The sequence below is a fragment of the Salvelinus fontinalis genome, chromosome 1, assembly GCF_029448725.1.
Source record: "Salvelinus fontinalis isolate EN_2023a chromosome 1, ASM2944872v1, whole genome shotgun sequence".
Classification (NCBI taxonomy): Eukaryota; Metazoa; Chordata; class Actinopteri; order Salmoniformes; family Salmonidae; genus Salvelinus; species Salvelinus fontinalis.
Genome location: NC_074665.1, coordinates 5,491,695 through 5,510,520, shown reverse-complemented (window position 1 = coordinate 5,510,520; position 18,826 = coordinate 5,491,695). Strand labels below are relative to the sequence as shown.

The following is an 18,826-nucleotide window of genomic DNA, read 5'->3' as shown; positions in this document are numbered from 1 at the left end:
ACTTGAAAGTTTGCAATAATAACCATAATAAATCTCAAGTATTAAAAACTAAGAAAAATGTACAATAGAAATGAATATTGTTCACCCTGATTTCCTAGATTATATACATTAGGAGGACGGTGCCTTTAGTAAAAAAAAAAGAAAGAAAAAAAAGAAGGAAAAATAAAGAATTAAACAAAGCGATGACGTGAAGTCTAGTTTAGGTGAGAGACTGGAGGCGAGGTGTTGGTATGCGGATTCTGGTATTGTAGGCTGGGAGCGTTAAGGTAAAGTTGGCATGGCATACAGTACATGCTGGAAGCAGACAGTAGCTATAGGGATAGTTCTGTAGCGCTGGAAGCAAAAGCTAACACCCCCCCCCCCCCCCCCCCTTCCTCTCGCTCTCCCCCCTCTCTCTCTTTCCCCTTCCCCTTCCCTCTCTTACTCTCCCTACTTCTCTCTCTCTTTCTGACACCTGTTAAAACAGCTCAAATGTATTACTGCTGTGTGGGCGTAGAGGTTACATTTGAGTATTGCTGAAGGCGGCTTTGAGGAGGGGGGTGTGGCCCATTGGGTAATGGGTGTGGTCTGCGGGGGAAGTGGGTGTGGCTCAGTCGACTGTTGTAGCGGTACTGACCAGTCGACACACTCCTCCCTCTATGGCCAGCGACTGTCCTGCTACAGCCCCGGGAGGCAGGCGGGATATGTGAGTCTGGAGAGAGAGAGAGAGAGAGAAGAGAGAGTTTTAACACCTTTCATTTCTAACTAAAGTGAGTACAGTTCTTACAAAATACATAGCAAAAGAGAGACAGAAAATAACAAGAGAGAAATGTAGAACAGAAAGAGAACGGAGAGGGTTGGGGATAATGTAAGAACGATATGTAGAACAGAAAGAGACCAGAGGGGGTTGGTGGGAGGAGGATAATAAGAGGGATATGTAGACCAGAGGGGGTTGGTGGGAGGAGGATAATAAGAGGGATATGTAGAACAGAAAGAGAACAGAGGGGGTTGGTGAGAGGAGGATAATAAGAGGGATATGTAGAACAGAGGGGGTTGGTGGGAGGAGGATAATAAGAACGATATGTAGAACGGAGAGGGTTGGTGGGAGGAGGATAATAAGAACGATATGTAGAACAGAAAGAGAACGGAGAGGGTTGGTGAGAGGAGGATAATAAGAACGATATGTAGAACAGAGGGGGTTGGTGGGAGGAGGATAATAAGAACGATATGTAGAACAGAAAGAGAACGGAGAAGGTTGGTGAGAGGAGGATAATAAGAACGATATGTAGAACGGAGAGGGTTGGTGAGAAGAGGATAATAAGAACGATATGTAGAACAGAGGGGGTTGGTGGGAGGAGGATAATAAGAGGGATATGTAGAACAGAAAGAGAACAGAGGGGGTTGGTGAGAGGAGGATAATAAGAGGGATATGTAGAACAGAGGGGGTTGGTGGGAGGAGGATAATAAGAACGATATGTAGAACAGAAAGAGAACGGAGAAGGTTGGTGGGAGGAGGATAATAAGAACGATATGTAGAACGGAGAGGGTTGGTGGGAGGAGGATAATAAGAGGGATATGTAGAACAGAAAGAGAACGGAGAGGGTTGGTGAGAGGAGGATAATAAGAACGATATGTAGAACGGAGAGGGTTGGTGGGAGGAGGATAATAAGAGGGATATGTAGAACAGAGAGAGAACGGAGAAGGTTGGTGGCAGAGTAACAGAGTTGGGGCTTCCTTTGTGGGATCAAAGGAGAACGTCTCTCCTTGTGCTTATAACTATATCAGGCCAGGCAGTCAGTGTTCCCTCCCTCTCAGTCAGTAACACCCTAAGGTAATCTGTCACTAGTGGGACAACCCTGGCAGAGTCAGAGTCAGGACAAGCCAGGGTCCTGTCATTAGGGCACAGAAAACGTTTGAAAATGTTTTTGTTTTTTTGCAATGGGAAAAAAAACGAATAAGAGCTCTCCTCTTATTAAGTCCAGGTAGTCCCTGCTTCGTTCAGTCTATTTGGTGCCTAACGAACACAAGCCAGGCCAGGACACACAATGAAACACTATTACCTATGCTATACCCTCTGACTGGGCTCTATAGCTTCCCTTCATCTTTAGACAGGGTTAAAGAGGATTTAAAATGGTGAAGGGGGGGGGGGGACCCATGACCGAATCATACGTTTGATGTGCTCAACATGGAATAACTTTACAATATTTCCTCCTAATTGAAACCGTAAAAACGAGTTGAAAAAGCCCGAACATGACCATCTACTCAACAGCACTATCAGATGGGACACAGCTGAGATGTTCATTTCTGTTTCATTCAAAACTCAGATTCACATTTACAGAAAGAGCTGTGAGAGGCGAAGAGGACCAAAGGGCTTAGTAAACCAAACACAGAGGGTGATTATCCACCCACAGCGCTCAGGGTGTGTGTGTGTGTGTGTGTGTGATTTCTTTTTTTAGGGTGGGTCTGCCACATGTGTCCCCAGCCTGGCTGGTTGGCTGGTAAGAAGATCCACTAAACTGAAGTAGATTGAACACTAGGTCCTGTTCATTAGGGCACGCAATAGAAAACGTTTTAAAATATTTTTTGCAACAGAAAACCCAAACAAGTTTTTCTTATTGGACAAGTCATGGTAGTCCCTCCCTCGGTTTCAATTGGTTTTCTTCCGTTTGGCGCATAATGAACAGGACCCCACTCACATAGGTCATCTGAGGACATGCTAAATCCCAAATGGTACTCCATTCCCTAAATAGTGCACGACTTTTGACCAGGGTCCTATTGGACGAGGACAAATGTAGTGCACGACTTTTGACCAGGGTCCTATTGGACGAGGACAAATGTAGTGCACGACTTTTGACCAGGGTCCTATTGGACGAGGACAAATGTAGTGCACTACTTTTGACCAGGGTCCTATTGGACGAGGACAAATGTAGTGCACTACTTTTGACCAGGGTCCTATTGGACGAGGACGAATGTAGTGCACTACTAATGACCAGGGTCCGATTGGACGAGGACAAATGTAATGCACTACTAATGACCAGGGTCCTATTGGACGAGGACGAATGTAGTGCACTACTAATGACCAGGGTCCTATTGGACGAGGACAAATGTAGTGCACTACTTTTGACCAGGGTCCTATTGGACGAGGACGAATGTAGTGCGCGACTTTTGACCAGGGTCCTATTGGACGAGGATGAATGTAGTGCACTACTAATGACCAGGGTCCTATTGGACGAGGACAAATGTAATGCACTACTTTTGACCAGGGTCCTATTGGACGAGGATGAATGTAGTGCACTACTAATGACCAGGGTCCTATTGGACGAGGACAAATGTAATGCACTACTAATGACCAGGGTCCTATTGGACGAGGATGAATGTAGTGCACTACTAATGACCAGGGTCCTATTGGACGAAGACAAATGTAGTGCACTACTAATGACCAGGGTCCTATTGGACGAGGACAAATGTAGTGCACTACTTTTGACCAGGGTCCTATTGGACGAGGACGAATGTAGTGCGCGACTTTTGACCAGGGTCCTATTGGACGAGGACGAATGTAGTGCACTACTTTTGACCAGGGTCCTATTGGACGAGGACGAATGTAGTGCACTACTTTTGACCAGGGTCCTATTGGACGAGGACGAATGTAGTGCACTACTAATGACCAGGGTCCTATTGGACGAGGACAAATGTAGTGCACTACTTTTGACCAGGGTCCTATTGGACGAGGACGAATGTAGTGCGCGACTTTTGACCAGGGTCCTATTTGAAGAGGACGAATGAAGTGCACTACTTTTGACCAGGGTCCTATTGGACGAGGACGAATGTAGTGCACTACTTTTGACCAGGGTCCTATTGGGCGAGGACTAATTAGGACTGTTATATCACACCTGACTACATGTGAGCTAATCTGTTATATCACATCTGACTACATGTGATCTAGTCTGTTATATCACACCTGACTACATGTGATCTAGTCTGTTACATCACACCTGACTACATGTGATCTAGTCTGTTACATCACACCTGACTACATGTGATCTAGTCTGTTACATCACACCTGACTACATGTGATCTAGTCTGTTACATCACACCTGACTACATGTGATCTAATCTGTTATATCACACCTGACTACATGTGATCTAGTCTGTTACATCACAACCGGACTACATGTGATCTAATCTGTTATATCACACCTGACTACACCCCTACATGTGATCTAATCTGTTACATCACACCTGACTACATGTGATCTAGTCTGTTACATCACACCTGACTACATGTGATCTAATCTGTTATATCACACCTAACTACATGTGATCTAGTCTGTTACATCACACCTGACTACACCCCTACATGTGATCTAGTCTGTTACATCACACCTGACTACATGTGATCTAATCTGTTACATCACACCTGACTACATGTGATCTAGTCTGTTACATCACACCTGACTACATGTGATCTAGTCTGTTACATCACACCTGACTACACCCCTACATGTGATCTAGCCTGTTACATCACACCTGACTACACCCCTACATGTGATCTAGTCTGTTATATCACACCTGACTACACCCCTACATGTGATCTAATCTGTTATATCACACCTGACTACATGTGATCTAGTCTATTACATCACACCTGACTACATGTGATCTAGTCCATTACATCACACCTGACTACACCCCTACATGTGATCTAGTCTGTTATATCACACCTGACTACATGTGATCTAGTCTGTTACATGACACCTGACTACACCCCTACATGTGATCTAGTCTGTTATATCACACCTGACTACATGTGATCTAGTCTGTTATATCACACCTGACTACATGTAATCTAGTCGATTATATCACACCTGACTACACCCCTACATGTGATCTAATCTGTTATATCACACCTGACTACATGTGATCTAGTCTATTACATCACACCTGACTACATGTGATCTAGTCTATTACATCACACCTGACTACACCCCTACATGTGATCTAGTCTGTTATATCACACCTGACTACATGTGATCTAGTCTGTTACATGACACCTGACTACACCCCTACATGTGATCTAGTCTGTTATATCACACCTGACTACATGTGATCTAGTCTGTTACATCACACCTGACTACACCCCTACATGTGATCTAGTCTGTTATATCACACCTGACTACACCCCTACATGTGATCTAGTCTGTTATATCACACCTGACTACATGTGATCTAGTCTATTACATCACACCTGACTACACCCCTACATGTGATCTAGTCTATTACGTCACACCTGACTACACCCCTACATGTGATCTAGTCTGTTATATCACACCCGACTACATGTGATCTAGTCTGTTACATGACACCTGACTACACCCCTACATGTGATCTAGTCTGTTATATCACACCTGACTACATGTGATCTAGTCTGTTATATCACACCTGACTACATGTAATCTAGTCGATTACATCACACCTGACTACACCTCTACATGTGATCTAGTCTGTTACATCACACCTGACTACACCCCTACATGTGATCTAGTCTGTTATATCACACCTGACTACACCCCTACATGTGATCTAGTCTGTTACATCACACCTGACTACATGTGATCTAGTCTGTTACATCACACCTGACTACATGTGATCTAGTCTGTTACATCACACCTGACTACATGTGATCTAGTCTGTTACATCACACCTGACTACATGTGATCTAGTCTGTTACATCACACCTGACTACACCCCTACATGTGATCTAGTCTGTTACATCACACCTGACTACATGTGATCTAGTCTGTTACATCACACCTGACTACATGTGATCTAATCTGTTATATCACACCTGACTACACCCCTACATGTGATCTAGCCTGTTACATCACACCTGACTACATGTGATCTAATCTGTTATATCACACCTGACTACACCCCTACATGTGATCTAATCTGTTACATCACACCTGACTACACCCCTACATGTGATCTAGTCTGTTACATCACACCTGACTACACCCCTACATGTGATCTAGTCTGTTATATCACACCTGACTACACCCCTACATGTGATCTAGTCTGTTATATCACACCTGACTACACCCCTACATGTGATCTAGTCTGTTACATCACACCTGACTACACCCCTACATGTGATCTAGTCTGTTATATCACACCTGACTACACCCCTACATGTGATCTAGTCTGTTACATCACACCTGACTACATGTGATCTAATCTGTTATATCACACCTGACTACACCCCTACATGTGATCTAGTCTGTTACATCACACCTGACTACATGTGATCTAGTCTGTTATATCACACCTGACTACACCCCTACATGTGATCTAATCTGTTACATCACACCTGACTACATGTGATCTAGTCTGTTACATCACACCTGACAACACCCCTACATGAGTTGTACAACAACTCACAATACTAAAAAAACTCTTATGAACTTCTACCTGCATATTCACAGCATCTGATCAACCCATGGTTGTATTCCTACGGGCCAGAGGGGCTGGTGGATGGAGAAGAAGAAGGAAAGAGAGAGAGGTTGGTTCCTCTCTAGGTTTCTTCCTATAGAAGGGCTATATAAAATAAACTTGATTGAAGAGAGAAATACATAAAGAGTAAAGAGGCAGATGTTTCCAGTCATTTTTCTGTTGACAGCTTGTTGTTCTCGTGATTGACCACACTGGGGAACTCTGATTCACTTGAAATATAACAAATGTTTTTTTCTGTGTTTGTCTGTGAAAAAACACAACCCTTTGCTGATGTGTTTAAAAGCAGCGAGCCGAGTGGAGGGGGAGAGGGTGTGGACGAGAGGAGAGGAGCTGACAAGTTAACACCCGAGTGGAGGGGGAGAGGGTGTGGACGAGAGGAGAGGAGCTGACAAGTTAACACCCGAGTGGAGGGGGAGAGGGTGTGGACGAGAGGAGAGGAGAGGAGCTGACACGTTAACACCCGAGTGGAGGGTGAGAGGGTGTGGACGAGAGGAGAGGAGAGGAGCTGACACGTTAACACCCGAGTGGAGGGTGAGAGGGTGTGGACGAGAGGAGAGGAGCTGACAAGTTAACACCCGAGTGGAGGGGGAGAGGGTGTGGACGAGAGGAGAGGAGCTGACACGTTAACACCCGAGTGGAGGGGGAGAGGGTGTGGACGAGAGGAGAGGAGCTGACATAACTGTTCTCATAGAATCCTATGACCGTTCGGACAGAATCCTATGACCGTTCGGATAGAATCCTATGACCGTTCGGATAGAATCCTATGACCGTTCGGACAGAATCCTATGACCGTTCGGACAGAATCCTATGACCGTTCGGACAGAATCCTATGACCGTTCTGCTAGAATCCTATGACCGTTCTGATAGAATCCTATGACCGTTCGGACAGAATCCTATGACCGTTCTGATAGAATCCTATGACCGTTCGGATAGAATCCTATGACCGTCCTGCTAGAATCCTATGACCGTCATGATTGAATCCTATGACCGTTCTGATAGAATCCTACGACCGTTCGGATAGAATCCTACGACCGTTCGGATAGAATCCTATGACCGTTCTGCTAGAATCCTATGACCGTTCTGCTAGAATCCTACGACCGTTCTGCTAGAATCCTACGACCGTTCTGCTAGAATCCTACGACCGTTCTGCTAGAATCCTACGACCGTTCTGATAGAATCCTACGACCGTTCTGCTAGAATCCTACGACCGTTCTGCTAGAATCCTACGACCGTTCTGCTAGAATCCTACGACCGTTCTGCTAGAATCCTACGACCGTTCTGCTAGAATCCTACGACCGTTCTGCTAGAATCCTATGACCGTTCTGCTAGAATCCTACGACCGTTCTGCTAGAATCCTATGACCGTTCTGCTAGAATCCTATGACCGTTCTGCTAGAATCCTATGACCGTTCTGCTAGAATCCTATGACCGTTCTGCTAGAATCCTACGACCGTTCGGATAGAATCCTATGACCGTTCTGCTAGAATCCTACGACCGTTCTGCTAGAATCCTATGACCGTTCTGCTAGAATCCTATGACCGTTCTGCTAGAATCCTATGACCGTCATGATTGAATCCTATGACCGTCATGATAGAATCCTATGACCGTCATGATAGAATCCTACGACCGTTCTGCTAGAATCCTACGACCGTCATGATTGAATCCTATGACCGTCATGATAGAATCCTATGACCGTCATGATTGAATCCTATAACCGTTCTCATAGAATCCTATAACCGTTCTCATAGAATCCTATGACCGTTCTGATAGAATCCTATGACTGTTCTGATAGAATCCTATGACTGTTCTGATAGAATCCTATGACCGTTCGGATAGAATCCTATGACCGTTCTGATAGAATCCTATGACCGTTCTGATAGAATCCTATGACCGTTCTGATAGAATCCTATGACCGTTCGGATAGAATCCTATGACCGTTCGGATAGAATCCTATGACCGTTCTGCTAGAATCCTATGACCGTTCTGCTAGAATCCTATGACCGTTCTGCTAGAATCCTATGACCGTTCGGATAGAATCCTATGACCGTTCTGCTAGAATCCTATGACCGTTCTGCTAGAATCCTATGACCGTTCTGCTAGAATCCTATGACCGTTCTGCTAGAATCCTATGACCGTTCGGATAGAATCCTATGACCGTTCTGCTAGAATCCTACGACCGTTCTGCTAGAATCCTATGACCGTTCTGATAGAATCCTACGACCGTTCTGCTAGAATCTTACGACCGTTCGTATAGAATCCTACGACCGTTCGGATAGAATCCTACGACCGTTCTGCTAGAATCCTATGACCGTTCGGACAGAATCCTATGACTGTTCTGATAGAATCCTATGACCGTTCGGATAGAATCCTATGACCGTTCTGATAGAATCCTATGACCGTTCTGATAGAATCCTACGACCGTTCGGATAGAATCCTATGACCGTTCTGATAGAATCCTATGACCGTTCGGATAGAATCCTATGACCGTTCTGATAGAATCCTATGACCGTTCTGATAGAATCCTATGACCGTTCTGATAGAATCCTATGACCGTTCTGATAGAATCCTATGACCGTTCTGATAGAATCCTATGACCGTTCTGATAGAATCCTATGACCGTTCTGATAGAATCCTATGACCGTTCGGATAGAATCCTATGACCGTTCTGATAGAATCCTATGACCGTTCGGATAGAATCCTATGACCGTTCGGATAGAATCCTATGACCGTTCTGCTAGAATCCTATGACCGTTCTGCTAGAATCCTATGACCGTTCTGCTAGAATCCTATGACCGTTCTGATAGAGTCCTATGACCGTTCTGATAGAGTCCTATGACCGTTCTGATAGAATCCTATGACCGTTCTGCTAGAATCCTATGACCGTTCGGACAGAATCCTATGACCGTTCGGACAGAATCCTATGACCGTTCTGCTAGAATCCTACGACCGTTCTGCTAGAATCCTACGACCGTTCTGCTAGAATCCTACGACCGTTCTGCTAGAATCCTACGACCGTTCTGCTAGAATCCTACGACCGTTCTGCTAGAATCCTACGACCGTTCTGCTAGAATCCTACGACCGTTCTGCTAGAATCCTACGACCGTTCTGCTAGAATCCTACGACCGTTCTGCTAGAATCCTACGACCGTTCTGCTAGAATCCTACGACCGTTCGGATAGAATCCTACGACCGTTCTGCTAGAATCCTACGACCGTTCGGATAGAATCCTATGACCGTTCTGATAGAATCCTATGACCGTTCTGCTAGAATCCTACGACCGTTCGGATAGAATCCTACGACCGTTCTGCTAGAATCCTACGACCGTTCTGCTAGAATCCTATGACCGTTCTGCTAGAATCCTACGACCGTCATGATAGAATCCTACGACCGTTCGGATAGAATCCTACGACCGTCATGATAGAATCCTACGACCGTTCGGATAGAATCCTACGACCGTTCTGCTAGAATCCTACGACCGTTCTGCTAGAATCCTATGACCGTTCTGCTAGAATCCTACGACCGTCATGATAGAATCCTACGACCGTTCGGATAGAATCCTACGACCGTCATGATAGAATCCTACGACCGTTCTGATAGAATCCTACGACCGTTCTGATAGAATCTTACGACCGTTCGGATAGAATCCTATGACCGTTCTGCTAGAATCCTACGACCGTTCTGCTAGAATCCTACGACCGTTCTGATAGAATCCTACGACCGTTCTGCTAGAATCCTATGACCGTTCTGCTAGAATCCTATGACCGTTCTGCTAGAATCCTACGACCGTTCTGCTAGAATCCTACGACCGTTCTGCTAGAATCCTATGACCGTTCTGCTAGAATCCTATGACCGTTCTGCTAGAATCCTATGACCGTTCTGCTAGAATCCTATGACCGTTCTGCTAGAATCCTACGACCGTTCTGCTAGAATCCTACGACCGTTCTGCTAGAATCCTATGACCGTTCGGATAGAATCCTATGACCGTTCTGCTAGAATCCTACGACCGTTCTGCTAGAATCCTACGACCGTTCTGCTAGAATCCTACGACCGTTCTGCTAGAATCTTACGACCGTTCTGCTAGAATCCTACGACCGTTCTGCTAGAATCCTACGACCGTTCTGCTAGAATCCTACGACCGTTCTGCTAGAATCCTATGACCGTTCTGCTAGAATCCTATGACCGTTCTGCTAGAATCCTACGACCGTTCTGCTAGAATCCTATGACCGTTCGGACAGAATCCTATGACCGTTCGGATAGAATCCTATGACCGTTCGGATAGAATCCTACGACCGTTCTGCTAGAATCCTATGACCGTTCGGACAGAATCCTATGACTGTTCTGATAGAATCCTATGACCGTCATGATAGAATCCTATGACCGTTCTGATAGAATCCTATGACCGTCATGATAGAATCCTATGACCGTTCGGATAGAATCATATAACTGTTCTCATAGAATCCTATGACCGTTCTGATAGAATCCTATGACCGTTCTGATAGAGTCCTATGACCGTTCTGATAGAATCCTATGACCGTTCTGATAGAATCCTATGACCGTTCTGATAGAATCCTATGACTGTTCTGATAGAATCCTATGACCGTTCGGATAGAATCCTATGACCGTTCTGATAGAATCCTATGACCGTTCTGATAGAATCCTATGACCGTTCTGATAGAATCCTATGACCGTTCTGATAGAATCCTATGACCGTTCTGATAGAATCCTATGGACTGTTTATTGTCTCTATGAAATGGAACAGAAAAACCCAGTGTACTTTAATAAAACACGTGTCATAGTATTCTTTTAGTTTTTGTCATAACAGACAAATCAAATAACAGTAAAGACTCTGTTTTAAGTCCAAAATGCTTTAGACTGAACTCTGTATTAAGTCCAACATGCTTTAAACTGAACTCCGTTTTAAGTCCAACATGCTTTAAAACTGAACTCTGTTTTATGTCCAACATGCTTTAAAGTGGCTCAAATGTGTCTAGGGGTGAATGAGCTGAAAAACTAAACAAAATGTAACGGCCTATATGGCCCTGTTAACACAGTACAGGTCCAATCACATCTCACAGTCAAATCGCGTGCCAGGCAAAGTATATGATGAAGATCAGTATATGAATTATGTACAGGGATGTGGTCTGTTATAAAAATAGCTGGCCTTTCATGTCCCGTCCCTGAGGACTGTGAGGCCCTGCTCCCCTGTTTGCAACTGTCACAAAATAACAACGCGACCCAACCCAGGACGGCCCAACCCAGGACGACCCAGCCCAGGACGACCCAGCCCAGGACGACCCAGCCCAGGACGGTCCAACCCAGGACGACCCAGCCCAGGACGGTCCAACCCAGGACGACCCAGCCCAGGACGGTCCAACCCAGCCCAGCACGACCCAGCCCAGGACGGCCCAGCCCAACACAGCACGGCCCAGCCCAGCCCAGCACGACCCAGCCCAGGACGGCCCAGCCCAGCCCAGCCCAGGACGGCCCAACCCAGGACGGCCCAGCCCAACACAGCACGGCCCAGCCCAGCCCAGCACGACCCAGCCCAGGACGGCCCAGCCCAGCCCAGGACGGCCCAACACAGCACGGCCCAGCCCAGCCCAGGACGGCCCAGCCCAGCCCAGGACGGCCCAACCCAGGACGGCCCGGCCCAGGACGGCCCAGCCCAGCACGGCCCAGCCCAGGACGGCCCAGCCCAGGACGACCCAACCCAGGACGACCCAACCCAGCCCAGGACGGCCCAACCCAGGACGGCCCGGCCCAGCCCAGGACGGCCCAACCCAGGACGGCCCGGCCCAGCCCAGGACCGCCCAGCCCAGGACGGCACAACCCAGGACGGCCCAACCCAGGACGGCCCAACCCAGGACGGCCCAGCCCAGCCCAGGACTGCCCAACCCAGGACGGCCCAGCCCAGCCCAGGACGGCCCAACCCAGGACGGCCCAGCCCAGCCCAGGACGGCCCAACCCAGGACGGCCCAGCCCAGCCCGGCACGGCCCTGCCCAGGACGGCCCAGCCCAGCCCAGGACGGCCCAGCCCAGGACGGCCCAGCCAAGCCCAGGACAGCCCAGCCCAGGACGGCCCAGCCCAGCCCAGGACGGCCCAGCCCAGCCCAGGACGGCCCAGCCCAGCCCAGGACGGCCCAGCCCAGGACGGCCCAGCCCAGGACGGCCCAGCCCAGCCCAGGACGGCCCAGCCCAGCCCAGCCCAGGACGGCCCAGCCCAGCCCAGCCCAGCCCAGGACGGCCCAGCCCAGCCCAGGACGGCCCAGCCCAGCCCAGGACGGCCCAGCCCAGCCCAGTCCAGGACGGCCCAGCCCAGGACGGCCCAGCCCAGCCCAGCCCAGGACGGCCCAGCCCAGCCCAGGACGGCCCAGCCCAGGACGGCCCAACCCAGCCCAGCACGGTATCAGTCTCCACATTACTATGTAGTCCCCTCTCTATCAGTCTCCACATTACTGTGTAGTCCCCTCTCTATCAGTCTCCACATTACTATGTAGTCCCCTCTCTACCAGTCTCCACATTACTATGTAGTACCCTCTCTATCAGTCTCCTCATTACTATGTAGTCCCCTCTCTACCAGTCTCCACATGACTGTGTAGTCCCCTCTCTATCAGTCTCCACATTACTGTGTAGTCCTCTCTATCAGTCTCCACATTACGGTGTAGTCCCCTCTCTACCAGTCTCCACATTACTATGTAGTCCCCTCTCTATCAGTCTCCACATTACTATGTAGTCCCCGCTCTACCAGTCTCCACATTACTATGTAGTCCACCCTCTCTACCAGTCTCCACATTACTCTGTAGTCCCCTCTCTATCAGTCTCCACATTACTGTGTAGTCCCCTCTCTATCAGTCTCCACATTACTATGTAGTCCTCTCTATCAGTCTCCACATTACTGTGTAGTCCCCTCTCTATCAGTCTCCACATTACTATGTAGTCCCCTCTCTATCAGTCTCCACATTACTGTGTAGTCCTCTCTACCAGTCTCCACATTACTGTGTAGTCCGCTCTCTATCAGTCTCCACATTACTATGTAGTCCCCTCTATCAGTCTCCACATTACTATGTAGTCCTCTCTATCAGTCTCCACATTACTATGTAGTCCCCTCTCTATCAGTCTCCACATTACTATGTAGTCCCCTCTCTACCAGTCTCCACATTACTATGTAGTCCCCTCTCTATCAGTCTCCACATTACTGTGTAGTCCCCTCTCTATCAGTCTCCACATGACTGTGTAGTCCCCTCTCTATCAGTCTCCACATTACTGTGTAGTCCTCTCTATCAGTCTCCACATTACTGTGTAGTCCGCTCTCTATCAGTCTCCACATTACTATGTAGTCCCCTCTCTATCATTCTCCACATTACTATGTAGTCCCCTCTCTATCAGTCTCCACATTACTGTGTAGTCCCCTCTATCAGTCTCCACATTACTATGTAGTCCCCTCTCTACCAGTCTCCACATTACTATGTAGTCCCCTCTCTATCAGTCTCCACATTACTGTGTAGTCCCCTCTCTATCAGTCTCCACATGACTGTGTAGTCCCCTCTCTATCAGTCTCCACATTACTGTGTAGTCCTCTCTATCAGTCTCCACATTACTGTGTAGTCCCCTCTCTATCAGTCTCCACATTACTATGTAGTCCCCTCTCTACCAGTCTCCACATTACTATGTAGTCCCCTCTCTACCAGTCTCCACATTACTATGTAGTCCCCTCTCTACCAGTCTCCACATTACTATGTAGTCCCCTCTCTACCAGTCTCCACATTACTATGTAGTCCCCTCTCTACCAGTCTCCACATTACTATGTAGTCCCCTCTCTATCAGTCTCCACACCACCATAACATAGCAACACCACCAGCTGGACAACGGTCTACTCTAGTCCGTCACATAGCCTTTCACTAAAACATATGGGTGGTCTCCACAGATCACACAAGGTCAAAGGGTAAACCACCTTGGCTGATCTGAGAGTTAACCGCTTCTCTTGTGTTTCTGTGTTTGGATATTTATAGGCTTTACTGTCTCCCCAGAAAAGCAGAGTATTCACCATATTGACCTAGTGAAGTTGGCCCAGATTTGAAAGGAGAGCTCACACGCCCCTCCCGGGCACAACACCCAGAGCACAGCGAGCAAATTACACATTGATAGAGGAGAGAGAAACTGGGCTACTGGAGAGAGAGAGAGACTGGGCTACTGGTGAGAGAGAGACTGGGCCACTGGGGGACTGGAGAGAGAGAGACCGGAGAGAGCGAGGGACCGGAGAGAGAGAGACCGGAGAGAGCGAGGGACCGGAGAGAGAGCGAGCGAGCGACCGGAGAGAGAGGAGGAGAGAGAGGGACTGGGGGATTGGAGAGAGAGGAGGACTGGGCTACTGGAGAGAGAGAGAGGGACTTGGGGATTGGAGAGAGAGGAGGACTGGGCTACTGGAGAGAGAGAGAGAGGGACTGGGGGATTGGAAAGAGAGGAGGACTGGGCTACTGGAGAGAGAGAGAGGGACTTGGGGATTGGAGAGAGAGGAGGACTGGGCTACTGGAGAGAGAGAGAGGGACTGGGTGATTGGAGAGAGAGCGAGCGGAGAGAGAGCGAGCGAGCGAGGGACCGGAGAGAGAGCGAGCGAGCGAGGGACCAGAGAGAGAGCGAGCGAGCGAGGGACCGGAGAGAGAGCCCGCGAGCGAGGGACCGGAGAGAGAGCGAGCGAGCGAGGGACCGGAGAGAGAGCGAGCGAGCGAGGGACCGGAGAGAGAGCGAGCGAGCGAGGGACCGGAGAGAGAGCGAGCGAGCGAGGGACCGGAGAGAGAGCGAGCGAGGGACCGGAGAGAGAGCGAGCGAGGGACCGGAGAGAGAGCGAGCGAGGGACCGGAGAGAGAGCGAGCGAGGGACCGGAGAGAGAGCGAGCGAGGGACCGGAGAGAGAGCGAGCGAGGGACCGGAGAGCGAGCGAGGGACCGGAGAGCGAGCGAGGGACCGGAGAGCGAGCGAGGGACCGGAGAGCGCGCGAGCGAGGGACCAGAGAGCGCGCGAGCGAGGGACCGGAGAGAGAGCGCGCGAGCGAGGGACTGGAGAGAGAGCGCGCGAGCGAGGGACTGGAGAGAGAGCGCGCGAGCGAGGGACTGGAGAGAGAGCGTGCGAGCGAGGGACCGGAGAGAGAGCGAGCGAGGGACCGGAGAGAGAGCGAGGGACCGGAGAGAGAGCGAGCGACCGGAGAGAGCGAGCGAGGGACCGGAGAGAGAGCGAGCGAGGGACCGGAGAGCGAGGGACCGGAGAGAGAGCGACCGGAGAGAGAGCAAGCTGAGAGAGAGTGAGCGAGCAAGGGACCGGAGAGAGAGAGAGCGAGCAAGGGACCGGAGAGAGAGAGAGCGGGCGACCGGAGAGAGCAGTAGGAAGTCTACAACAGTTGATAGAGCCGTAGGAGGTTTACAGCAGTTGATAGAGCCGTAGGAGGTTTACACCAGTTGATAGAGCTGTAGGAGATTTACAGCAGTTGATAGAGCTGTAGGAGGTTTACAGCAGTTGATAGAGCCGTAGGAGGTTTACAGCAGTTGATAGAGCTGTAGGAGGTTTACACCAGTTGATAGAGCTGTAGGAGGTTTACAGCAGTTGGTAGAGCTGTAGGAGGTTTACAGCAGTTGATAGAGCTGTAGGAGGTTTACAGCAGTTGATAGAGCAGTAGGAGGTTTACAGCAGTTGATAGAGCTGTAGGAGATTTACAGTAGTTGATAGAGCTGTAGGAGGTTTACAGCAGTTGATAGAGCTGTAGGAGGTTTACAGCAGTTGATAGAGCTGTAGGAGATTTACAGCAGTTGATAGAGCTGTAGGAGGTTTACAGCAGTTGATAGAGCAGTAGGAGGTTTACAGTAGTTGATAGAGCTGTAGGAGGTTTACAGCAGTTGATAGAGCTGTAGGAGGTTTACAACAGTTAGAGCAGTAGGAGGTTTACAGCAGTTGATAGAGCAGTAGTTGTATTGCGACACAGGCAGCAGGTTGGCCCCAGTTCAATTCCTTCTTCTAACAATCCCATTTCCCATCTATTGTGCAATTCTACAAGTTATACAAAGCTGCTCTGCTCTCTCTCATCTCTATCTCTCCTAACGTACTGTGCAGTTTGTGGAGGACGAGAGGTTGGAGGACGAGAGGTTGGAGGACGAGAGGCTGGAGGACGAGAGGTTGGAGGACGAGAGGTTGGAGGACGGAGGTTGGAGGACGAGAGGTTGGAGGACGAGAGGTTGGAGGACGAGAGGTTGGAGGGCGAGAGGTTGGAGGACAGAGGTTGGAGGACGAGAGGTTGGAGGGCGAGAGGTTGGAGGGCGAGAGGTTGGAGGACGAGAGGTTGGAGGACGGAGGTTGGAGGACGAGAGGTTGGAGGACGGAGGTTGGAGGACGAGAGGTTGGAGGACGAGAGGTTGGAGGACGAGAGGTTGGAGGACGGAGGTTGGAGGACGAGAGGTTGGAGGACGAGAGGTTGGAGGACGGAGGTTGGAGGACGAGAGGTTGGAGGACGAGAGGTTGGAGGACGAGAGGTTGGAGGACGAGAGGTTGGAGGACGAGAGGTTGGAGGACGAGAGGTTGGAGGACGAGAGGTTGGAGGACGAGAGGTTGGAGGGCGAGAGGTTGGAGGACGAGAGGTTGGAGGGCGAGAGGTTGGAGGACGAGAGGTTGGAGGACAGAGGTTGGAGGACGAGAGGTTGGAGGACGGAGGTTGGAGGACGAGAGGTTGGAGGACGAGAGGTTGGAGGACGAGAGGTTGGAGGACAGAGGTTGGAGGACGGAGGTTGGAGGACGGAGGTTGGAGGACGAGAGGTTGGAGGAAGAGAGGTTGGAGGACGAGAGGTTGGAGGACGAGAGGTTGGAGGACGGAGGTCGGAGGACGAGAGGTCGGAGGACAGAGGTTGGAGGACAGAGGTTGGAGGACAGAGGTTGGAGGACAGAGGTTGGAGGACAGAGGTTGGAGGACAGAGGTTGGATGACGAGAGGTCGGAGGACAGAGGTTGGAGGACAGAGGTTGGATGACGAGAGGTCGGAGGACAGAGGTTGGAGGACAGAGGTTGGAGGACAGAGGTTGGAGGACAGAGGTCGGAGGACAGAGGTCGGAGGACGGAGGACGAGAGGTTGGAGGACGAGAGGTTGGAGGACGAGAGGTTGGAGGACGAGAGGTTGGAGGACGAGAGGTTGGATGACAGAGGTTGGATGAGGTTCAGGATATTTATTGCAAATCACAACTACTGTGCAGTAACACACTTATCCAAAATCTATTCCACCACAAAACCAGATTTTTCCAGAAACACTCATTTGTTTGTTTTATCACATGTTTCTAATTAAAATCTTAAAATCTATCAATTCTGGAAAAACGTAAAACAACTTTGAACAGATGTGCAGCTAGTCAGTGACAAACTCAAACCACAAGTCATGAAAACAGGAAGGAGAAGAAGAAAAAGGGTTCTTATAAATTATGACTTGTCTTAAATATCTTTGCCATTTGCACTTCTGAATGTAATCCATTTATATTTATTTTGAATTAGTTAACATGTCAAACGTATTATGCCTATGAACAGTTTATAATTGTCTTTGTAAAAGTTCAGCAGAGAAACCAGTGACATAAGGCTAGTTTTGTTTATCGTTATGGAGGCTCACCTTGGCTTTCCCATCCTGGGCAGACATATAGCCCACACACATACTTTCTGTAGTGTGACTCCACAGGAACTCAACTGGAGGGGAGGGAGAGGGGGAAGGAGAGGGAGGGGAGAGAGATAAACAGAGAGGGGGAGAGAGAGAGATAAAGAGAGAGATAAAGAGAGAGGGGGAGAGAGAGAGAGAGAGAGAGAGGGGGAGAGAGAGAGAGAGAGAGAGAGAGAGAGAGAGGAGAGAGAGAGAGAGAGAGCGAGAGCGAGAAGAGGAGGAGAGAGAGAGGAGAGGGGGAGAGAGAGAAAGAGGGGGAGAGAGAGAGGGAGAGAGGATGAGAGAGAGAGAGGGGGAGAGAGGATGAGAGAGGGAGAATGAGAGAGAGAGGGGGAGAGAGAGAATGAGAGAGAGAGAGAGGGGGGGAGAGTGGGGGAGGAGAGAGAGAGAGGGAGAGAGAGAGAGAGAGAGAGAGAGAGAGGAGAGAGAGAGAGAGGGAGAGAGAGAGAGAGGGAGAGAGAGAAGAGGGGAGGAGAGAATGAGAGAGAGAGGGGGAGAGAGAGAAAGAGGGGGAGAGAGAGAGGGAGAGAGAGAAAGAGGGGGAGAGAGAGAGGGAGAGAGGATGAGAGAGAGAGGGGGAGAGAGGATGAGAGAGAGAGAATGAGAGAGAGAGGGGGAGAGAGAGAATGAGAGAGAGAGGGGAGAGAGAGAGGAGAGAGAGAGAGAGGCG

At 49.3% G+C, this 18,826-nt stretch overlaps 1 protein-coding gene across 3 annotated transcripts in view; it reads right to left on the bottom strand.

The window, feature by feature from the left end:
• Window positions 1-375: 375 nt before the first annotated feature.
• Window positions 376-18,826, bottom strand: part of tasp1 (taspase, threonine aspartase, 1) — a 123,526-nt gene continuing 105,075 nt past the window's right edge. For 2 of the 3 annotated variants that reach the window (XM_055941000.1, XM_055941083.1), the window contains 2 exons: window positions 18,112-18,185; window positions 376-691 (listed from right to left, as the gene is read on the bottom strand). In XM_055941000.1, the coding sequence (XP_055796975.1) occupies window positions 590-691; window positions 18,112-18,185 (176 nt within the window). In that variant the 3' untranslated portion in view covers window positions 376-589. The remainder of the gene's footprint in view (window positions 692-18,111; window positions 18,186-18,826) is intronic. The other variant, XM_055941155.1, reaches the window with a different exon arrangement.